This window comes from Carassius gibelio, chromosome B7 (assembly GCF_023724105.1).
Source record: "Carassius gibelio isolate Cgi1373 ecotype wild population from Czech Republic chromosome B7, carGib1.2-hapl.c, whole genome shotgun sequence".
In the NCBI taxonomy this organism is placed as follows: domain Eukaryota; kingdom Metazoa; phylum Chordata; class Actinopteri; order Cypriniformes; family Cyprinidae; genus Carassius; species Carassius gibelio.
The window spans coordinates 34571781-34597225 of record NC_068402.1 but is presented as its reverse complement, the minus strand read 5'-3'; the positions used below and the strand labels follow the sequence as shown (position 1 = coordinate 34597225).

Below are 25445 nucleotides of genomic sequence, written 5' to 3'. Positions count from 1 at the left end.
AATTAACACCATAGATATTAAAACAACAACAAAACAACTATCAAAATTTGATAGAATGTGACCTCAGTTTGTTCCCAGTTTCAGGTTTTGCGACCCAAAATGCAAAGATATACACTACTCTGAGATTTTGGACACATTTAGTTGCAATGTTTACATTATCTTAAAACCTTTTAAAACTCTCAATTCCTTTCAAATATTCCAGTTGTGAAACAAAAGCAGCTAGAAAATGTCCAGCTTTCATGAGAACATGATCTTCTCCCATATGGAAATGTAATATGTGATATATATTGCTATATATGCTATAAGGCGATATGTAATTGTCACATTCTCTGGGTAGATGAAGATGCAAGTTTATCATGTTTATAAAATCCCCATAGTAATATTTACATGTACATATGTTAATATCTATATGATGATTTTTTTATATACTATTATATGTACAGTAGCAACAATATAGGGCACAAATATATTTGTAATTATTTATATTTGCATATGCAACTTTACTAAAGAAACATATATACAAAAATATGTTTATATGTACTGTATAATTTTATATACATCTATTTTATCTATCTATCTATATAAAATCAGCAACAAATATGTCCAAAAATGTATTACACATACATAAATATACATACTGTTTTGTATGGGCTAGATATGTACAGTATGCTAATGTATGAAACTGTTCCAATGTTTTCATATATATATATATATATATATATATATATATATATATATATATATATATATATATATATATATATTCAATTGGACAATATATTTCACATATGTAAATTTAATAAATGTACGTTTTACATGTGCATATGAACAATGATGTTGAAAAAAAGGTCTGTGCAAATATTCATCATCTGCCAAAATGTAAATATGTCCGCCTCCGTCAAATCAACCATTTCTTAACCAACATTTTTCCTTCTCAACATGCACAATGACATACTACCATTCATTCAAATTATTAAAAGATTTATTAGTCTTGATGCAGGATTACGAGTCTAGACTACAACAAATGAGCTGGTACAACTCGCTTCAACAAAATAACACTGAAATCAGACGGGTACATTAAAACACAGAGGAGTGCATGCAGTAAATCACAGCTTTTGAAAGAGATACTTCCGGTAATGTCACTGGCTCAAATCAAAGCACATTGTTAAAGCATAGATGAGACAAAATATGTTCAAATGACTCCTTTTGCTCCCTGCGATCCAGTGCCTTAGACAGTGAGAACAATACAATTTAATGAAGATTTATTGTTGGACAGCATGATCTGCAAATCTTTTCATTCATATAATGCTTTAGGATGCAGCTGGATGTCTGTAAGCAGACCTGTATGAATATATCAGCAATGACCTTAGGCTGCAAGAAAATACCAGCAGGATGATGACCCATATTCCAAATGTATAGTACAAGGAAACTCATGCTCAACATTTTCCTCTCCTCTAAACAAGAGAGAGCAAACTTCTCCCAGATACACTGAACATGCAAATTCAGTCCATTTGGAGATGGATTAAAATGACAAGGGAAGAAAAGAAATAATTATTTATAAAATGCAATGTACAAGACCGCTGTGGAAATTGGAACAGGCAAAGGTGTATAGTTCAAAAGCTATTTCAGAATCAGCATCTTGTTAAGATCTGGAAACCTTCATTTCCGGTACATAACCATATCACAGTGAAATGAGAATGTTGCATTCATGCCATATAGGCATGTCTGTGCTGTGCTTCACAATCTGTGTGCAGAAAGAAGGAAAGAAAGCAACCGCTGCAAGAGTACATGCGCTTTCATTGGTGCTCTTGCATAGATGTGTATAAAGCACATCATGGCATGTGACACTTTCCATGCCCAAAATGCCATCAGATATACCCTGTGTCACTCGAAAATATTGATTTGCACTTAAAATAACAAATATGCATTGTGTAAACATTTTCTGTTAAACTCTCTAGTCAGTATGCAATGCATCATCATATGTCTGTCACGATTTTGTTAAAACAGCTGTGACTAAATGATGCATAATGCTGGATAATATGGAGACAATTTCTGTCTCATTGTATGAAAAGTTGCAATTCAGTTGATAATTTAATAACAGGGCATGCATTTAAATGCTTAGCAATACTGAATTAGGAATTTTGTATTAGAAGTTATAGCTGTTCTGGTGTAATATGTGAATATACTCATCAGTGTTTGTTTGTAAGTTTACAGTGTTAGTATTTGAGGTCATGCATGTAGAACTGTGCAACCATCCGTATTTTACATGGCTATGTTGTTTGATGCAAATGCTGTTTAAACTGCACCAGTAAATTAAATGTCTGTATCTTATTCCCATTGCTGTAAATAGTCCAAGTGCCACCCAAACATTAGATGTTTAATGTCTAAATAAAACTGGTTGCATTAAAGCTGATGTTTGTTTTGATGTTAAAATGCTTTGTTTTATTGCATATAGTGAGTCTACCCTTGTGAAAAAGAATTACACTTTAGCATAAACTTAACTTAATAAATAACTTATTACAGAAATAATATATAAAGTGCAAACAGAATTTCATTTCATTAATGTCTTTAAAATATGATTAAAGTGTATTGCTGAATATACTGAAAAGCATTTATGGTACTAAATTAAGCTTTAATGTAATCGAAATATGTAAATCAAGTATTTAACTAAATATATCTGTGAATACACATTTGTGATGAAGTTGCAATATATTATAAATAATAATAAAATAAGATATATTTATATATAATATTGAATATGATCAAGTACTTTACATGTGCTTTAGTATGTTAGGCAACACATCAAAATAAGTGTACAGTACTTCTTTAAACACAACAAAAAAATTATTAAACAAAATGATTTAAAATGTAATTATTTGAAACTTATAATCATTACAAAGTGAACTTTGTAAAGTATACTCTCTTCAAATATACTTATTACAAGTACAGTAAAAAAAAACATACAATGGTTTTCAATACAATTAAGTTTACTTCTTTTTTCACAAGGGTAGACATGCCTTACATATGAATGTTTGGCCCACTAATGACGACAGGGGGAGTGTGTCTTTAAAACAGTTTGAAAACAACAGAATTACAGTATTTATGAAATCCTCTTCGTTCTGCTACAGGTGCAGAAATCACCCACTTCACCTTTTTTTAATTAGAGCACTTCTCTCATGATTGACTGAGTGCCTGTGGCATTTTTTTCCCTCTTGGCAATATTCACGTGTTTCCACAAACCATTTAAATGGGGATCATATCAAATAGTTTACATTTTAATCAGTGCATTGGCGCAGACAGAATGTGAAAGAATTCACAATTTTCTCATGCAACCAACTGACTATAGTCAACTAATAATTATTTGTAATTTCTGTTGGCTGTTCAACACTTTGTGATCGCTAATGTTTGTTAGGGGTTGTTGACAGATTATGCATTCAGGCTTGACACAACAGAATGACACAGAGCGCAAGAATCTCAAGACACATTTTAAAAAGGTATTTTTCTGTAAACAACTCATTTTCATTTGATGTCTTGATAATGCTCATGGTGTGAGGTGCTTAAAAGACATTGTGAATCACCCTGTGTGCATGAGAATGGTTGTGTTGCCGATGTCTCAAAGGTGATGGATTTGAAGATGCAGCTTATCAAAAAGGGTTTTATCATTACAAACTGTCAAATAGCGCTCTGTCAGCATGCTAATTCAAGTGCCACCGCTAAAATATTTCAAACTAGTCATCCTGACTAATCGACTAGCCATATGATGACCATTCTCACACTCCCATTTATATCTTTACATCAAGATGATGATTTTAGCAATGAACTATGCATATTTGTCCAGAAAAACCAAAGCAAACTCTTTTAGTCAATGTACATGCTATTATCTATAGATTGGCTATTCATATTACATTGTATTGTATGTTTCTCAGCATTTCTGATTCAGTTCTCGTGGAGTCCAGGAATGAAAAGAGCCCAAAGGCAGGCAGAGCAAGGTCTTCAAAACTCTGAAGGTCATACAAAACAGCAGAATGCAGAAGTGGCCTTGTGAAGTTGAAAAGAGTCAGCAGGGATCAGAAGGCCTGGTCCTGATGGGAATTCAATGTATTGTCTGCTCGTATGCGAAGCAGAGGGGAAAAGGACTCCGGTTTGCATGCTGGGAGAGCAGTCACGGTGTCAAGGGCAAGATCAGACACCAAGATCCAAACCGTCAGTCATGTATGAACAGCTTACGAATGAACAAAACATAGTCAGGATGATAGTGTATACTGTATGTTGTGGCAGAGCAGCCCTGTCCCAGCTCTGTTTCAGTACTGTGGAGGTGTACAGGGCTGAGTGTTATTCAGGTGTGTTGGCGATGGAGCTGGGGGTTGAATTCAGCACTGGGTTTATGGGCGGTATGGCCTTGTGACTGAAGTACTCCACTACCTGTTTAGGCACCTCCGCTAGGACACACTTTGCCAGAGCAGCTGGTGAAGCCTGAAAAACAGCAAATCAACCAAATTCATTGTAAATTGTGTTCAAACAAAGGCATGAGGAAAGTATAGTTTGTAAGTTAAATTGTTTGGGAGAGAGCCAAGCAGCAGGATGTTGAGATAATTTACATATGTTTAATCCTCACTTCTCTAAAATGACTGTTTTTTCTTCTTCTTTTTTTCTGGCTGTGTACATTAGTGAAGGGAACAAACAGCTCTTATGGAGAAACTGTGAAGCTCTCAGAGCCATTTCTGTCCGAATGCACCACTGGCTTACTCTGATTTCCCTCATTGCCTGCTTCATCCACCCTCATATCATGCCATTAATGCAATGTATGTCTTTTTTTTTTTAGATCATTACTGCCTATGAAAGTAAAAAATAAAAATAAATAAAAAATATATATAATTGCAACTTCTTATCTCCCAATTGTGTCACTATATCTGGCAATACAACTCTAAAACCGAAACACTGTATTACAGTATATTTCACAATGTGATATCTCAAAATTGCAATTTTATTTCTTGTAATCTTGACTTTATTTTTCTGAATTTATAACTTTATATTTCACATTTGAAAATGTATAATTTATTATATTATATATAAACATGACCCTGAACCACAAAAACAGTCTTAAGTGTCATTTGTCTTTAAAGTAAATAAATGAATAAATAAGCTCTCCAATGAAGTATGTTTTATTAGGATCGAACAATATTTGACCGATATACAACTATTTGAAAATCTGGAATCTGAGGGTGCAAAAAAATCAAAATACTGAGAAAATCGCCTTTGAAGTTGTCCAAATGAATTCTTAGCAATGCATATTACTAATCAAAAATTAAGTTTTGATATATTTACAGTAGAGAATTTACAAAATACCTTCACTGAACATGATCTTTACTTAACCTGTTAATTGTCACCCCGTCCAGTATACGGGACGCCTACGTTGACTATACTATATTACAATCAAATTTAATCTAATCTTGACAAACTATATATCGTTGGAAAGGTCTAAGACTCCCAAATATAAATTATGCCAATATTTTTTGTTAAAAATTATGTAGGAAAAGTAATGGATCAATTTATGACAAGAGTGCACCCTCAGAAATCTACATTACAAAAGGAGCTTTGACCTTTGTTTAAAAATAAGACTTCCTCGTTGCCTTTTTCTCTATCACATTTTAGAAATCATCAGAAGTTATATATCACTTGAAAACATAAAATCTCAAAATTCATCCTTTAAAACCCATTTTAAAATCAGACATTGCATTACCATGTAAATGGCACATCAAAATCATGTTACAAAATGTTTTCAGTTATGAATTATAAAAATTTAGATTTGTATCATGCACATTCAAGTCTATTTTCAAAAATGTGAGTGACAGTAAACAGGTTAATATCATTGTAATAATCATTGTAATAATACAATGGTTTTTTGGCTATCGCTACAAATATACCCCAGCGACTTAAGACTTTTATTATATTATAATTATATTATAGTCTCAGTTTATGTCTCAAAATGTGATCTATTAAAATTTATCTCACCTTTTTTATACTTTACCTACGTGTTTCTTATAGTGTGAGGATGAAAACTGCAAACATAAATTGTTATTTAACTGTTGTTGTTTTTTATATATTAATTAATATTAATAATGTATTTTCTAGATTATTACTGTTTATGAAGGCCTATTTTCTCCCCAGAGTAAACAGAGTAATTTATTTTTAATTCTTAAGCATAACTCTGCAGATCCATTCTTTCTAAGTTCTAGATCTATAGGAACTACAGGATCTACAATAAAGCATCTACCTTCATTTTCAAATTCCCAGTGACTAAGAACTGAAAAAAAAAACTAACCGTTTTGAAGTCTCTGAAGGGCACAAACTGTACGATGTCCCTCAAGACGGGTTCCCCTTTAGGTGAGCGCAGGACTCCATCATCCCCATCAAGGATCTGCATGTCTGTGAAGTCTGCGTTTCCCACTCCCACAATAATGATGGACATAGGTTGGTAGGAAGCCCGAACAATGGCCTCCCGTGTATCGGCCATGTCTGTTACCACCCCGTCTGTGAGGATCAGCAGGATATGATACAGCTGACAGAGAAAAGGACTGTTATTAGTTATATTGTCTGATTAATACAATGCTATAAACATGCCTGGAGCTTCACCCACTAACATGATCCTCATGTTGTTCTAAACCAGTTTTCTTATTTTATAGTGGTAAAAATCAATATGTTAAACTTTAAAAGTCTCTGAAAGGTGCAAAAAAATCACCACAAATGATTCTTAAAAAATTCTACAGAGCAGAAAAAATTACATAATTTTGGTTTGGAATAGCATGAGAGTGAATATATAAACTGAATTTTAATTTATAGTGAACTGTTCCTTTAAATGTCTAGATAGTAATGAACAGAATATTGGATGCCCTTCTAAAACAGGCAGTCAGAGGGCTAAAATTAGCAATATTTACTGGCCTGAACATCCCAGAGGTCCTGTCAACATTAAACATGCAATATCTACAGTTTGAATGAATGGCCTGGTTTCTGAACATTGATCTCACTGAGCTCATTTACTGAAAAATGATCGCTTTTGGGGAAGGGGTGATGTAAGATTAAATAATAAATGAAGATCATCACAAGGACATAGTGTGTAGAAGACAGCAAAGAAATAGAGCAATGCATAGTTAATTGCTATGCTTGAGGGCAAATATTTGACCCGAGACCATTAAATGACACGTAAAGGGACTTAATAGAACTCTAAATTGATTGTGGCTGTGTTAATTACCAAAGCAGCTCGCGAGATAATCAGCTAAAAAAAACTTTAAGCGGTTTCATTTGGACCTACATTACAAAGGTTATGTGAACAAAACTTTAGACAGAAGATAAAAACCCAAAAGAATAGACAGGAAAAATAATTAAACCACTTTAAAGAGCAGCATGTCAGCGCAAAATCCATTTTTAACTCAATTTTCACCTGACATCTATACACTAAATTCATGTCACCATGCATATTTCCCCCTTGAATTTTTACATTAAGTAGACATAAAGTCCTTTCTTTGAAATTTATTTCCTAATTAACTTTATTGAAAGGACAAACACGTCAATGCAAATTTGAAAAGGGTAGAAACCATCACAGCAATTTGATTGATGCATTAACCCTGCAATATTACCTTATTCAGAAAGGTGCAAATAATGAATTCTATACTAAATATTCTTTAGATTGATTATCCAACAAGCAGAAGGATAAAGTGATAGAACCAAATATCTTAAATTGCAGTACAATATTAACTCTGTAAAGTCAATGTGACTAAAGACTGAACTTGCAAACATGCATTTCTGAAATCCAACCTTAGAGTAACATTAACCTATACTATACTATATATTAACAGAACTTACGCTGTTGTCATTATATTTCTGATTCAAGCAGAAACTTTTTATCATTAACTAGTCAGTTATGACAACATAGGGGGTTCACTTGGGAGCCCCAATCCTCTCTGACTTTAAAAGAAAACGTCACTATAATTTGGCAAGTAAATTTTGCATACCTGAGACACTCCCTGTACATACGGATATAAATATGTGATCGGTACATTCACTCAGCAGATTTTTACTTCGGAGCTGAGTGGACGATAGTGCTTGATCTCTACATAGCCCTTTACTCATGTGACTGGAAATAACTGATCCTGGTTGGCGTTACAGTACAAACAGTGGTATCACTGCCCCTGGGCACTTCAACTGCAAGAGCAGTTTCTCTAAAAGAGCAAATTACAGTCGGTTCATATCTTTTTAAAGATGCTGTTCCGTCCGTGTCCTCTTGGTTACTGTTGTTACCTGTCCTCTATTGACGGATACGATTGTTGTCTTCAGTGTCTGGGCATCCAACACACTGAAGCTGCATTCGTGGATGACTCATGCGTTCATTGCGAGCATATGAGCATGGTTTCATTGCAATCTGTCACAAGCAGGGGACTGCTGGTTGGAGCTCTGGGAGATGTGAGGGTCAGTAAGAGCTTTTCCGCTGGGCATGTCACTGCCGACCCACGAGAACAAAAATTCACTCCCAAATCCTGATATGTGCATGGCACTGTGGTACACTCCATGTGACCATCCCGCTGATGTGTCGCCGCTCATTCAGCCCATGGACAGACCTTGCCTTTCTACAAGCCGGGATGCCCTTAGAACAAGTGTCCTGGCATATCGTTGTCACAAGGTATCCCTCCAGTGCAGACTGGGGCACTACATGGAATGTGCAGGCAGCCTCAAAGTTCTGGATGGGGCCCCAACTGCTTTGGCACATCAACTTCCCTGAGCTGTTTGCAGTACATCTTGCCTTATGGCAGTTCCGGCCACTGCTACAGGAAAAGCATGTGTTGATCTGCACAGACAACACTTCAGCTGTCTCGTACATCAACCCAACAGGGTGGTTTAAGATCATGTCGCATTTCACACCTCGTCCGTCATCTACTCCTCTGAAATCAGATGTGGCTCAAGTCGCTGTGTGCCATCCACGTGCTCAATGGGGGTGCTCAATCGTGCCGCCAATGCTCTCTCATGACCGCTCACATTCACCGGGGAATGGCAACTCCATCCCAAGACTATCCAGTTGGTCTGGAGTCAATTGGGAGAAGCCCAGGTAGACCTGTTTGCTTCCCAAGAGTCCTTCCACTGCCAGCTGTGTTACTCCCTGACCGTGGCCCCCATCGGCACAGATGCACTGGCACACAGATGGCCTCAGGCTCTAGACAAGTATGCATGTCCCCCGGTTAGCCTTCTCGCACAGACACGTGCAAGGTCATGGAGGATGAGGAACAGGTCTTTCTGGTTGCATTGTACTGACCTATCCGGACCTGGTTTTCAGAAACTCATGGTCCTTGCAACAGCATCTCCCTGGTGCATTCCTCTAAGAAAGGACCTTCTTTGCACCATATGGCACCCATGTTCAGATCTCTTGGATCTCCATATGTGGCTCCTGGGTGGGATGCAGCAGACTTAAATGATCTGCCACCGGCGGTGGTAAACATAATCACCCAGGCTAGAGCTCCCTCAATGAGGCAAGCATATGCTCTGAAGTGGAGTCTGTTCATGAACTGGTGTTCTTCTTGCCTAGAAGACCACTGAAGATGCACAATTGGAGTATGGCTTTCATTCCGGCAAGAAAGGTTAGAGCATAGGTTGTCACCCTCCACCTTGAAAGTATATGTGGCTGCTATCATAGCACATCATGATGCAGTGGATGGCTGGTCCTTGTGAATCACAATCTCATTGTCAGGTTCCTGAGGGTTAAAGTCTCCCCTGGTGCCCTCCTAAGATCTCGCTACTGTCCTGGCAGGCCTTCAAAGGGATCCCTTTGAGCCACTGGACTCAGACTAAGACAGCGTTACTAACTGTGCTTAATTCCATCAAGAGGGTTGAGGAACTCCAAGCATTTTCAGTGAGCAAAGAGTGCCTTGTTTTGAATAGTGGATGCCATTGCCTTGGCTTAACATGGGGGTGAGGGCTCATTCTAAACCTCTCTGGCAGACATCTGTAAATCTGCGGGCTGGGGGGCACAGAACACCTACATGAGATTTTACAGTCTCTGCATTGAGCCGGATTCTTCTTGTGTGTTGGGTAACATGTAAGGTGTCATGCTTGCTGAGCCATTACCCCTCCCCCGGGGATGCGAGCGCCTTTTCCTCCTCCAGTAAGTTCCCCTGTCTGCAAATTCTGTTTGAGTATTCTCCGGCAACCCCTGCAGTCAGACTGAGCAGAGTGGTCTGACGCCAGGCCCAGTATTGGTGTTGGTTTGCCTGAGTTTCCGGTCAGCCCCTTTACTGGGCTAGGTGTCCATATGGTTTGATTCCCTGCAGTCCCCCAATCCCATATGTGTATTCTTCCACAGTAAGGTTTCCCTCTCAGTGAACCCGTGTCTTCCCTTTGACAGACCATTCTGTCAGTCTCTGCTGGCACCCGTTCCTCCCTACTCCTAGGTAGGACCTGCCCCAGAGACCCATTCCATACGTAGTTCTGCCCCAGGCCTGGGACAGTCCTCATCAGTGTCTGTACATGATACCTCTCTATGGGCAGGATGGGGTCTCTGTAGCACCCTTTTCCAGAAGGCTAGCTTCCCCTTCTTTACTGCCGCACTGTAAACAACAAACAGGAAAGGTGTGAAGAAAAAGAATCTAAATTTTCTGGTGGAAAAAAAAATTCTGTCATAGGAACAGCGGCTTGGCTATCTCCAGCTGCAATGTACTCACCTTTTGATCCCTGCTGGTGCCAAGGTCAGAAAATTAGCTCTGGGACGTTGGGAGGGTTTTGACCTTTGCATAGCATTTGTCTTACATGTGCTGCTTGTCAATATTTGCAGTGCTACAAGGTTGTGACTGGGTTCAGGTTGTGTCGCTTTCCATGGACCCCCTATGTCATCTATGTCATCACGACATAACTCGTTGTGACCAACAGATAGGGAGCATCTCGGTTGTGTACATAACCTGCGTTCCCTGATGGAGGGAACAGAGACGTTATATCCCCCTGCCACAACCTTGAACCATCGCTGTCCTCAGCTCCTTGGCATAAAACTTGAAGAGTGGATGCACCTGTCGTCTATTTATAACCATATGAACAGGAAGTGGCTCAAGTATGCAAATTCCACTAGCCAAATTTCATTGCCATTTTCTATTAAAGTTAGAGAGCATTAGATTTTTGAAAAGATTGTTTTTAAATTTCAAACATTAAAAAATAAAATTGATTAATTTGTTTATATATAAGTAATTTTTTAAATCTAATTTGTAGTTAAAGTATATGCATTACAGTGGTGGAGAAACACTGTACAGTATCAGTGAAGTATACCAGATCATCATAGTCTTTTATATCATCTACAACATAGAATCCACTGAGGAGTTTCCCCTTGCAAATAGCCACAAGAAACACTTTTCTGGCCGTGTTTCCGCCATTACCTGATTGCATAATTCCTCCGTGTTTATTTTTAATGAATTTCCCCTTCAGTGCTGTGCCATAAACAGAAACTTTAAAGCAACTCACAGAAGCATCTTTGATGGGTTCTTTCCCAGCCGCCAGCTTAGCTATTCTGTTGATGATGGGAGCCACATTAGTGGGACCGTAGAGCTGGATCTTGGGCAGGCAGTTCTGGTAGGCTTCCACGACCCCCTGGATCTCTGATCAGAGAGAGAGGGGACACGACTATCAATTCTGTTCTGGAGGCTTATTTGTATTTCTCTCTCTGCCTTGAAAGGCTTCTGAGAGCAATGCTGAAGTATTGGCAGTGAAAGCAACAGATTTTGGGATCAAGAGACTGACTTGGAACTCTCCATTTTCTGCAGAAACGTGAAAGGACTGAAGCAAGCCCATGATTTTCTACAGTCTTCACACATTCTCTTTGAGTGTTAAAAGAACTGTTCACCCAGAAATTAAAATTCGGTCATTATTTACTCACCCTCATGCTGTTCCAAAACCATATGACTTTACTTGAAGCCTTTATGTATAATGCATTATAAAAATATTCATAATGTATGTTGCAATGCATTATAGCTTTTCACAAATAATTGAAACCAAAGTTAAATAAATAATAATATTTTCTGATTACTTATTGCATCTGAATTTGTTTGTTTGTTATGTGCATTATGCATTATACTTTCTAAAGGTATAACAATGAATAGATAAGTATTATAATTTATTATAGCTCTGGTGACAAATATTCCACATCATACAATGAATTATAAGGTACATTACATAGCGCATTCAAAAATAATTGAAACCAAAGTTAAATGCATAATAACATTTGCAGATTCCTTGTTTTATCTGAAATTTGTTGTTTTTCATGTGTATTGTGCATTATATTTTCTAAAGGTGAACAATTAACAGATTGGCGTATTATAATGCATTATAGCTGTGGTTGCAAATATTCTAGATCATAAAATGATTTATAAGGTGCATCATATAAATACAAATATTTTTAATAATTTTTACCAAAGTAAAATGCATAATTATATTAGCAGATTCCTTTTTACATCAGAAATTAGTTGTTTGTCATGTGCATTGTGCATTATATTTTCTAAAGGTGTAACAATGAATAGATAAGTATTGTAATGTATTACACAGTGCATAATAATAATAATTTATTTATTTTTATAATGCATTATATAAAAAGGCTTTAAGAGTAAACGTTACTAACTTTTCTTTGTCTGGGCCACACAAAAGCAGAAATGTTGGAGAATGTTCAGTTCACTCTTTTCCATATTAAAAAAGTAACTGGAGTCTAAATTGTTTAGCTACAATATAATATGAGCATTATAAATATTCAGAAACAATAAAGTATACTGTATGTGACTTACAGTCTAAAAGAAATAGCCTAAACCCTACTAAAATATCCAGTTTAAACTGGTTTGTTCGTGTTTTTAAACATGGCAGCTAGCAGGCCGTCTAGTCCAGCTTAACTACTTGAGCTTAACCAACTGGTTTGTTGCTAATCCAAAATGGTCAACCAAGCATGTACCAGCAAATGAGTAGCGTAGACTAACCTGCTACCAGCTTCAAAACACAATTAGGATCTTAAACTAGAATCTCTTGCCATCTTATTCACACTTATGTCAATCGACAGATTTAATGTGCATTGATTGGTCTGTTGACGGCAGGTTTGATGATAAAACTGATATAAAACCTGTCTCAGCCTTAAAGGTAAATAATACTTGGATGGATGTTGACAGTAAAGGGTAAGATTTTCTGTAAATAAAACATATTTGGATCTGTTCCTCACACAAAGATGGCTTCAGGAGAAAGTTGTGCACAAGTCATATGGGATCACTTTTATGAAACATTTATAGTGCTTTAAAAAAAAAAAAAAAAAAAAAATAGTGGCCATTCCTCAAGATTTCTTCTTTTGTGTTCCACAGAACAAAGTAAGACCTACAGTATACAATTTAAAAGTATTTTAAATTTTGAGGTGTTCCCTCACTTACTAACATACAAAGTGTTTGTCGCTCTTACCTTCACATTCATCATCCTCTGGGTTGAAATTGATGGCAAAGTCATGAGACACCTGTAGTTTGGAATAGAAAATCACATAGTAAGGCTTTGTTTATTCTGCTTCAACCTGTTTAGCATGCTATCACATACCTGGTTTCTGGTTAAAAACCTAATTCAAGGTCATAAATCCTGCTGCTGAAGGAAGGCTATAAATCATGCTGTGCTAATTTGCATGTTTCTAAGAAAAATACTTTCTGCAACACTATGCATGAAATGACCTAATGATGATTCTAAAACAAGATAGCATCCTCCCTACAGATTTTCCATTGCAAGCAACAACCACTGTGGGCCCCCCTGGTACTTTTGTACACATTTCATTGTAATTGATTTTCATTTGTTGACAAAGACATTCTGAATAAAACTATAATTATTATATTTCCTTGAAAATGAAATAAAGCTCATAGCTAGTTCAGTGCAATCTGCCTGTACAAACAGAGCATAAAATGAAATCCTGTGACAGTTTACTGTCAACAATTAGGGAAGCCTTTGCAAGCTGTTATTATTTTAAATCTGTAAGAATAGCCCTTTTTTTGTAAAGATTGTTGTTTCATGAGAGTCTGTTAATAAAATTAAAACTAATAAAGATATGGCTTTGCATATTTGAGATACACAGGGCCAGAGACTGTGGTTTGCTTCTCCAACTGGTCTACTAAATATAGAAAATGGTACAGTAGATACTTCCACATTTAGAAATTATATACTAGTAGACCACCCTTTTGAAAAGGAAACGCATATATGTTTGCATATAACATAATCTTAATGAAGTAAAAGGTGTACTTAAAGAAAAACACTTTAATGACTGTAACACAATTAAGTACATAATTCATGTCAAATTAAAGGTTTTACATTAAAGTAAATTTTTAATCGTTTTTTTTTTTCTCCATGCTTTACATGTATTAAATAAAAAGCACATGTAAAGTACTTGAGTGTAATTGTAATGTACTTCAATATTACATGTACATGTATTACTATGTACTAAATTGCAACTGCATCATTACAAATGTGTTTTACACATATATTTTAATATATGACACACACGTTTCGATATAAATTACATTACATAAGTATATTTTAGTTTACCATAAATGCTTGTCAGTATATTCACCAGTACACAATCAGGTAAACAACAGACGTAATCACAAAATTACATAAAGATGTATGTAAGTACAAAAGCACCATTACATGAATTGAGACGGTATTACGCTCTTATACAATATAACATAACAACATACACTCATACTTTCTTTTAAAGTATATTATTTCTATAATAAGTACTCTTTTTAAAAGTATGCTAAATGACACTTCTTTTTTCATAAGGGGCTGTATTCACTGTGAATCTGTTCATGCTTCTCACACAGAGTTTTACTATGTACTGCAAAATCTACTAACAAGCATGTATAAACTAAAATATACTTTAATGTAATTTCTGTTAAGACTTTCAAGCCATGTGTATAAATATACTTGTAATTCTGAACGTGTTCTACTATTTTTTCACGTTAATCTATAAAGTATATAAAAAAATTGGTGTTTTACCTCATAATTCGGTGGAATTCTTGCCCCAAAGCCCAAAGCAGAGAATCGTTTGTCACTGGGATCAGATAAATACATTCATTAGTAAATAAAACAACACATTGCAAAGAGAGAGTAAAAAAAGGGCAAAAGAGCAAATAACATGATCATCTCACAAATTGGCAATGTTTCCTTATTAAAGTTTTTTACCAGCATTTGCACTTAATACAGCTTTCACCCTACTTTGAATAGATAAAAACATTTTTTTTTTTCTCCAGTTGATTATAGTCTATAAAAACATGAGCCAGTTGCTGAAGGAGATACTCAAGGAGGAAATTGGGTTCTCACTTTTCTCTTCGAAACTGCAGCAGTGGTAATATTCAGTTCAGGTGATTTTCTGGCCAGAACATATACTAAAGTTAATCTTGATGCTCCAACTCTCCCGGTTTTATTCTTAAATTATATTTATGCATTTAGCAGACGCTTTTATCCAAAGCGACTTACAGTGCATTCAGGCTATCATTTTTTTCCTGACATGCATTCCCTGGGAATCGTACCCACAACCTTGCACTGCTAATGCAATCCTCTACCACTTGAGCCACAAAAACACAACCTATGAACCAAACCTATGATCATGATGCTTTAATTTTATGGTGTATTGTGATTAAAATTTTAGCCCTTAAAGCTTTTGGAGGAACAGTGTCTTTGTGAAGTTCTTTTTTTTTTTTGGAAAACAGGGTGAATATTGAGGATGCGGTCGTTTTTGCAGCAGTTATGCTTTTGGATACAGTCCCTCTTAGTGCTTGACTGTCCCTATAATTCTCTTTTGGTTTTTGCCCACTTTTTTGCCTAAAGTAATAGTCATATTTGTAAAGCTGTTAAGATTACAAACTGTCCTGTTAAACAGGCTCTCATGAGTTTTTGAAAGTACATTTCCCCCACAGCTTTTGACTAAACACATATAGACAATGAAAACACATTTACTCACCCTCAAGTCATTCCAAATCTGTATATGTTCATTTCTTCTGCTGAACACAAAGATATTTTGAAGAATATTGGTAAGTAAATGGCTACAGTAACTGTTCAGTAGAAATGGTTGTTGGTAGCCATTGCCTTTTATAGCATGGAAAAAAAATACTAAAGAATTCAATAGCAAACAGCAACTGTTGCCAGAAGTCTTAAAAAATATTATTTTGTGTTCAGCAGAAGAAATTATAACATTTTCAATTTTAGGTGAACTATCCCTTTAACGCCTACAATAATGGGCTTAAAACATTATTTACTCCAAACTCTATATGTGCAACTCTTAGGTCCTTTTTTAAATGTTTTATTCATCCAAACCCTTCCACATAATCCCACAAAGGGCTTATTATCAACAAATACCCCACCAGCATAACAAGGTTCAAATATCAAAGGTACTAGGGCAGGAATCCTCAAATCTGGACCTTTCCAGCAGAGTTTAGCTCTAACCCTAATCAAACACACCTGAGCACGCTAATCAGTGCCAATCAATGTCTTTGGGATCATTAGAAAATCACAGGCAGGTGACTTTGATCAGGGTTGGAGCTAAACTCTGCAGCGAATTGGATCTCCAGGGCAAGATTTGAGGAAGGGGGTACTAGGGTGAACATGGTGTACAGCGGAGGACAGAGGTGTGTGTAAGCTCATCATCATATATATGGAGAGTGTTGGAGAGATGAAAGTGACTCCAGAGGGAGAGGGGAAGGCACAGACGCAGCAGGACAGCAGATTCACACAGCTGATCACTCAACAGGCGACAACTCACAGCCGTGTGATGGAGAGAGGAAGGGTATCATGGGGTCAGATTTACAGAGCCGTGCAGCAGAGAGCTGAGAAATGAAAAACACGATAACCACAGGCACAGAGCTTGTCTTTCACTTGCTAATGTAAGCTAGATGAGGTAGCAACATTCTGATAGCTGTCACCAGAGGCCACTAATGCCAGCCAATCAATGCCACTTTCTTTTGCCTCAAAACCTGAGGTGTGATTTGAATGAACTGCAGTTGAGCCAAGTGTGTGTATATTTTCACAAATAGCATTAATGAATAAAGCAAGTCCAATAATCCACTAAGCTGAGTGTGCAGAACTTTTATTAAGTGCAAGGTTGTTCCTCATTCAGAACTGAATTGGAGTTGAATAGTGAAGTAGCAAACAGGAAGCAGAATTCCGAATAGAATATGAATTTAATTTCATTAAAATTCCATAGCAATCCAAATGACTGATGTTTAACTAAGAAAGACAAACTTTGAATGCTTCACAAAGTCTTGTTTATTTTTTTATAATTTTTCTTCAAAAAAAAAAGTATTTGAAGTTTAAAGGTATTATAGGCCTAAAGAAGATAATACTGATATAAAGATAGATTTGATTTTAGTATTTCAACAAATAAATTATCCTTTGTGAACAAGGGTGCAACACAATTTCCCAGAATGCATTATGTTGCATTATGTAAATGTATAAGCTTTATGTATAATGCATTATAAATACTGCATTAGATATAAAGGCTTTAAAGTTACCTAATAAACTAACTAAAAATATTTGTCAAAAACTGAAAGTATTTTTTTTTTTACATAATAAAATAAATATTAAAAAATTAAAAAAAAAAAAAACTAATCAACTTGTTTAAAATATTAACAAAAACAAAAGTATATCAACAATACAAAAATGTACACTGACAGAGACATGCTAAACCCACAGTTTCTAAAACAGACAGAATTAAACATTATCAAATAAACCATACTCACAACCTATCCTTACAGCAGATCACGTGACTCTTGAGCATATATGGATTATCAATGCAATCTATCTAAAAATATGTCCTTCTCGGTTTCCTGCGAATGGACAGAACTCTGGACCCATGTGTTGCTCAGCTGGCTCTCCTCACATTAACATGTTTAGTTGCCTGTGACAGCTATAGAGAATGTTCCTTCAAGCTGATCCATGAAGTGACATACACTAATCTCTGACATGATGTAATCTTAATAATCACATTTTAGCTGAAGTTAACAAGAGCTATTTGGCTATGATAATTTGTTTAACATAATGAAGAAAAGAGTGATTACTGAGATACGCCCATGAGAAGATAACATGGAGACAAATATGACAGCTGTTCAATCCTTTTTCAACTCTTGACTTCCAGCCATTTCAGGCACAACTAAACCCAAACAAGATTGCCAAATGTTCTTTAAATTTGTAAAGGCATCAAAAACTTTAAGATGAGCTTTTACAATTTGCTGGATAGTGGCAGGCAAATCAAATTTACATGGAAATACACTCAAAAGGGAGATATTATGAAATTTATTTAACATTTAAAAAGGTGATTTTCATAGTAAATTTTCAACTTTTCGGATGACTGGCCCTATTTTAACAATGTAGGCACATGGTCTGAAGCATGTGGCACAGGTGCACTTAGATGAATCCACTTTTGCTAGTTTAAGGACAGAATTGTCTAAAAGAGTTGGACATCTTTTCTTAATGAGTCATGGGTGTGTTTTGAGCTTAACATGCAATAAACCAATCAGAGTTCTCCTTTTCCCTTTACAAGCCAGGAGCGTTGCACCATGGCAGATTGGCTTTTACATGGTGGAATTTGCAAGAGCAATGACTGAATGCTTCTCCAGAGAGGAAACGGAGCTGTTCGTTTGCGAGGTAAAAGCATACACAATAATAATATTTTACATTTTAATCCTTTCATTTTAATATTTGGCATGTTTCTGTGATGCTGCACGTCCCTGGGTGTGTAATAGGCCTATTACACATTGTTTTACTTTACAATAACAATAGACTTTAATACATTAACTAATATTAACTAATTGAACCTTATTGTAAAGTGTTACAATTACTTGTTAATAAAGTATATACTATGTTCCCAAAAAACACTGTTAAATTAAACAGAAAAGCAAGCAGGTGAGCATGATTTGGCATGGCAGCCATTACAAATAATAATAATTTCCTTACCTAAACCCTGCGTTTGGACCAGATCGGTTGCAGAATCACGTGCTTCTGAAATAATTATCTTTTTCTATATAGTTTAGTAGTTGGCTTTCTCTGTGTTATACGTGGCTGCTTTTCAAGCATGATGTTTTATTTAAATTCTGAATAAAACATCGTAGGCTATACAGCATGCAAAGACTGCTCCCTTTAAATTTATTAAAAACTGTCAATCATTCATCACAATCTAACAAAGTAAAAAAAATAAAAAAATACAATGAACGTGACTACATGATGACACTTTTAAATGTATGAAAGCATGAAAGAACCAAAGTCTCTTTAAGACAAGTCATGTCACTCAAAGGCCATCTTTGAATCGTCTCTCAGGCATCCGAGTGCAGCTCCTATCTCTTTGAATGGGGAAACATCAAATTCTCCAAAACGGTTCACTAAGCTTAGGATTAAATTTCATATTTTAACAGCAAAGAAATCTGACAACAACTGTCATAAATGTTGTTACTTTTGCTCAAATAGCATTTTAAAAAGCTTATTTCTCAGGCTAGATCAGCCGGTGCGTGTGCGCAGTCCTAAGAGCACGTCTCAGAGCGTTCACTGTTTCTACAGCAACCGGGACGCTTCTAATGGCAGCTGCAGTGACCCACTGACTTTACTGATTAGCGATTGGCTCTTTCATTAAGAAGGCAGGGTTTCCTGTGATTGAGTGGCCATCTTGAGCATTGCATTTTTCCCCATTAAAAACTATAAGACTGACATGTCTTGGGTACTCTATAGTCTTTGATGGAACCCAGCACTGGACAAAAAAATGGTGACTGGAGCAGTGATTGAGTGGATTCCAACCTAAACACCTCTGATTGGCCATTGTGTTTTAGAAGCCAACAAATATCTCTGTGATTGGCTACATTGCTCACCTCTGCGAAAATGCATTGTAAAATTATTTGACGCTTTCCAAAGAAGAAGATACACTGGATTGTTTGCCAAATCTGTTCGTTATGATATTATTATGAAGAAAACATAGGTTGTGAGCAGCTTTTCCATCTAAAAGCAAGCAGATTCAACAGCAGGCAGTTGTATTGATAAGACTCTAATCCATGCTATACTCAAGTCCAACCATCCCGTTCGGTCTAAAGGGGGGGCACAGGGATGTCCATGGGGGGGTCAAGTCCCCCCAACCCCCCCTCTGGCGCCGGGCCTGGGCAGAGTGCACGTGCATTGTGGACCCATCTATAGGCGCACATTACTAGTGCGTTCCTTAAATAACAAAAATACTGCACCGTTGACTTTAGACCAAGGTACTGGTGCCAACAATGCGTCTGAACACACCTCGTCTTCAGACCAAACAGACAAAACGATCAAACAAATAGTTTATCTATCAAGTCTATCAAGTTTTTATTCATTATTAATTTTAGGTCGACCTAAGTAGACCTACACTCTAAAAAAGGCTGGGTTGTTTTTTCAACCCAACTGCTGGGTTGAGGCCGTTGGATAGGACTTTGGGATGTTTTAACCCAAGTTTGGGTTGAAAATAACTCTATTTTTTAACCCAGCGGGGCTGGGTTGAGGACGAGGACGTGAAGGAGAGCACGCATGTCACGTCAAAATCGTACGTCTCCAGTGCGAGCAGCCGCCATTTTCTCAGCGTGATAGAAACAAGAAGCGAGTGAAAGACTATGGTAAGTAAATATTCAAAATGTAAAGTTATCTTTTATTGTTTACCCGGTTGTATGAAAGGCGGAAGGCTTTATGAAAGGCGGAAACAAAGGAGCTTAACGTTATATATACATAAAAAAGAAACGGACGCGGTTTTCGCCTCAGACACGGAGGTCTTAACTGCCTCATGTAACGTCACTGAACGGAGGATGTACTTTTAATATAACGTCTGTGAATGTATTTTGTCATATTTACATAATATTTTACATTATCTGTACTCTTTGAGGCGTTAACAGACGGTTATGGTCACGGTTACACTCATGTGAATTTGTCTTTTTTTTTCGCGGTTAAACTGAATGTATGTTTGTCTCCTAAAGGAAACGGCATTGTGTAGTAAAGACTAGCATAATTATTTTGAGGCTGTTGAAGTGGTAACTGTTAAAAGTATGTTTTACATGTAATATTTCTTGTCGAGCTCCTGTCTTCATTGTCCTCGCGCTGAGAGTTAAAGACACAGAAGCTGTTTGTGTGAGGAGTCACAGACCTGTGTGAGGATGAGGAGGAGGTGTTCTTCTGAAGAGAGGGACAGACGGTTTAAGGAGAGTAAACTTCAGAATAACATCAAGTTATCTTTATTTTTACTAAGACTAAAATAATGTTTTTTTTTTTTTTTAGATGTTGAAATCCAGAGACAAGATAACTTCATTCTTTTGAGACTGATGTAAGTTAAATTATTATTACTTTTTTTTTAGAAAATTAATGTTTCTGTTGTGTAACTTCACATTTTGATACAAAAACAGTGTGATTTTATATATGTATGTATGTACATGTTAATATTTTATTGAAACCATTGATGTCCCTCTTTGCAGAACTCAAACTAATTGGAGTTAAGGACACACAAGTCTGCTTGTGTGAGGAGGTGGTTTTCTCAGCTTCTTCTGAAGAGAGGGAAAGATCGTATAAGGCAAGTAAACTTCATAATTTCATGTTATCAGTTGTTGTTGTGTTTTACTAAGAGTAAAATTATGTTTGATTTTTTGTTTTTGTAGATGTTAAAAGCAAGAGACATGGGAGAGCATCATTCCTTTGAGATTTTATGTAAGTTATTTTTAGAAAATAAATTTTTCTGTTGTCTCCTGCCAGTTTACTTCACATTTTGATGCAACAACAGTGTGATTACGTGCTCATTTCATTAAGACCATTGATGTCTGTGTTTTTTATTGCAGAACTCAAACCAACTTTGGAGTTGTCTGATTTGGAGAGTCATCATTCTTGGTCTTCGCTCTTAAAGGTAAAGTTCACACAAAAAATCATTTACTTGCCCTCAAGTCATTCCAAACCTATAAGACTTTTGTCTGTCTTTACAACATAAATTAATATATTTTTAGTTTTCTCATAATATTTGTTAATCCATTTATAGTTTAGATAATCAGTATTTTCAAGCTTCATAAATATAGAGTTATTGTAGAAGTAAATTCTGATATTTATATACAGTATTGTTCAAAATAATAGCAGTACAATGTGACTAACCAGAATAATCAAGGTTTTTAGTATATTTTTTATTGCTACGTGGCAAACAAGTTACCAGTAGGTTCAGTAGATTGTCAGAAAACAAACAAGACCCAGCATTCATGATATGCACGCTCTTAAGGCTGTGCAATTGGGCAATTAGTTGAAAGGGGTGTGTTCAAAAAAATAGCAGTGTCTACCTTTGACTGTACAAACTCAAAACTATTTTGTACAAACATTTTTTTTTTTCTGGGATTTAGCAATCCTGTGAATCACTAAACTAATATTTAGTTGTATGACCACAGTTTTTTAAAACTGCTTGACATCTGTGTGGCATGGAGTCAACCAACTTGTGGCACCTCTCAGCTGTTATTCCACTCCATGATTCTTTAACAACATTCCACAATTCATTCACATTTCTTGGTTTTGCTTCAGAAACAGCATTTTTGATATCACCCCACAAGTTCTCAATTGGATTAAGGTCTGGAGATTGGGCTGGCCACTCCATAACATTAATTTTGTTGGTTTGGAACCAAGACTTTGCCCGTTTACTAGTGTGTTTTGGGTCATTGTCTTGTTGAAACAACCATTTCAAGGGCATGTCCTCTTCAGCATAGGGCAACATGACCTCTTCAAGTATTTTAACATATGCAAACTGATCCATGATCCCTGGTATGCGATAAATAGGCCCAACACCATAGTAGGAGAAACATGCCCATATCATGATGCTTGCACCTCCATGCTTCACTGTCTTCACTGTGTACTGTGGCTTGAATTCAGAGTTTGGGGGTCGTCTCACAAACTGCCTGTGGCCCTTGGACCCAAAAAGAACAATTTTACTCTCATCAGTCCACAAAATGTTCCTCCATTTCTCTTTAGGCCAGTTGATGTGTTCTTTGGCAAATTGTAACCTCTTCTGCACATGCCTTTTTTTTAACAGAGGGACTTTGCGGGGGATTCTTGAAAATAGATTAGCTTCACACAGACGTCTTCTAACTGTCACAGTACTTACAGGTAACTCCAGACTGTCTTTGATCATCCTGGAGGTGATCATTGGCTGAGCCTTTGCCATTCTGGTTATTCTTCTATCCATTTTGATGCTTGTCTTCCGTTTTCTTCCACGTCTCTCTGGTTTTGCTCTCCATTTTAAGGCATTGGAGATCATTTTAGCTGAACAGCCTATCATTTTTTGCACCTCTTTATAGGTTTTCCCCTCTCTAATCAACTTTTTAATCAAAGTACGCTGTTCTTCTGAACAATGTCTTGAACGACCCATTTTCCTCAGCTTTCAAATGCATGTTCAACAAGTGTTGGCTTCATCCTTAAATAGGGGCCACCTGATTCACACCTGTTTCTTCACAAAATTGATGACCTCAGTGATTGAATGCCACACTGCTATTTTTTTGAACACACCCCTTTCAACTAATTCAACTAATTGCCCAATTGCACAGCCTTAAGAGCGTGCATATCATGAATGCTGGGTCTCATTTGTTTTCTGACAATCTACTGAACCTACTGGTAACTTGTTTGCCACGTAGCAATAAAAAAAATATACGAAAAACCTTGATTATTCTGGTTAGTCACATTGTACTGCTATTATTTTGAACAATACTGTATGAATACATCTTAAATTATATGATAGCAAACATGTATGTTCAAAATAAAATACTGGTCTCCCAGACCAGCAATGGAGGACACAAAAAGAGAATATTAAATATATTCATACATTTTCCAAAAAATGAGCAGAGTTTGTATGAGTCTGGAAAAACATGAGGAGAGTAAATTATAAACATTTTAATTATTTGGTGAACTAACGGTTTGAAGAGCAGCCCTCCATGTACATGAATATTGTGAGGTATGTGAATGTCATGTCTGTTTTAATGTTTCAGTAAAGAAGCTTTCTGAAAGCAATATTTATTCAAACAATATCGCATGTCCTCACACTAGTGCTGCCATTATAGCCTCCTGGAGCGCTGTGGTGGACTGAGACACTAAACAACCACACAAAGTGTTGAAACTTTAACACAGATTATTTACCTATCCTTACGGATGTGAATACACCTCTACCTGAAAATGGATAGTTTAATTAAATGTTTAATTTTTTCAAATGTGTTTCTCTTAGGCCACTGATGAAGAGCAGGTGGTGACTGGGATGAATGCTGGTCAGAGAGGAGAATCTTCTTTCCCCTAAACTGACGCAGCGGTGGTTTTAAAGGAGGACGCTGCCCTGGATGATGTAGAAGATGTCAGATGCTGTGCAGATGGGGTTTCTTCATGATTACATCAGTTATGCTAAAGAGATCATGAAAATTGACCGTGATGCATGATCTGTATTCATGGACTATGAAACAAACTGTAAGTGTATAATTTGTTAAAAAAAAAAAAGTTAAATGCTTTTTCTGTGTTGTTTAGTAGAAGAGTTAGTAGAAGAGTTTACACTCTGTCATTCATACACCTGTCACTTTCTTTCTCACACACATGCATCTGTTAAATGTTATAATATCAAAGTTAATGTTGTGATTTATTTGTGTACTGTCATGCCAGAATAGTTGGAAAAAACCTAACTAATTGTAAATTTATTGTATGTGTTTTCTTATATTTTTATACAATATATACAATTGAACAAAGTCCAATTTGATCTTAAGTTATATTCATCAAATGTTCAATGCTTTATGAACTCTGTAGCTGTTAATGCCATTTCTGCATTTCTTCTAACATGTTACTTTTTGACTTTTCTCTTGTTTTTAATAAATATTTTCCTTTTGATAATTATTATTTGTGTGTAAAAGTGATATTGTGATATACGTAGAAATGCATTGTTTCCCCACATGGCTGCACTCTGCGAGTTTATGTTCTGCCAGCAGGAGGCGCTAAGAGCGGGAGAGGTAGGTTTCTCCGGTAACGGCTGCAGAGCGGTGCTGAGCTCACAAACGCTGCCTTATCAAGCACATGCGAAATGATATCGAACATTTTCTAAATACAGTAGTTTTCCTTCTGAAATACAGTGATAAAAAACACCCGCTCTGTTTTTTTAAATCTTGCAATATAGTCATTTTAAACCATAAAAAAGGCAACCCAGCAGGCTGGGTTAAATATGATAACCCAAATGGTTGGGTTAAAGTAACCCAGCGCTGGGTTCGTCCCTTTTTGACCCAGCGCTGGGTTGTCAAAATAACCCAAATTGGGTTGTTTTCAACCCAGCAGTTTTTAGAGTGTAAGGACACAGTAGACAACCTTAGACAAAAAGTGTACTATATTAATAATAATAAAATAAGTGTACTTGAATAACTTTTTTTAATGATATACACACACATTATTGATGC

At 36.3% G+C, this 25445-nt stretch overlaps 1 protein-coding gene and 1 long non-coding RNA gene across 2 annotated transcripts in view; one reads left to right on the top strand and one right to left on the bottom strand.

The window, feature by feature from the left end:
- Positions 1-964: 964 nt before the first annotated feature.
- The window catches only part of LOC127962627 (copine-7-like), a 69720-nt gene continuing 45239 nt past the window's right edge, over positions 965-25445 (bottom strand). Inside the window, exons 12-16 of the mRNA XM_052562250.1 lie at positions 15022-15076; positions 13450-13501; positions 11488-11621; positions 6323-6559; positions 965-4473 (exon numbers count right to left, since the gene is read on the bottom strand). Of these exons, the coding sequence (XP_052418210.1) occupies positions 4333-4473; positions 6323-6559; positions 11488-11621; positions 13450-13501; positions 15022-15076 (619 nt within the window). The 3' untranslated portion in view covers positions 965-4332. The remainder of the gene's footprint in view (positions 4474-6322; positions 6560-11487; positions 11622-13449; positions 13502-15021; positions 15077-25445) is intronic.
- LOC127962628 (uncharacterized) lies at positions 21661-24538 on the top strand. Its single transcript, XR_008154613.1, has 3 exons — positions 21661-21711; positions 21840-21904; positions 24245-24538. It is a non-coding gene; the product is annotated as an uncharacterized LOC127962628 (long non-coding RNA).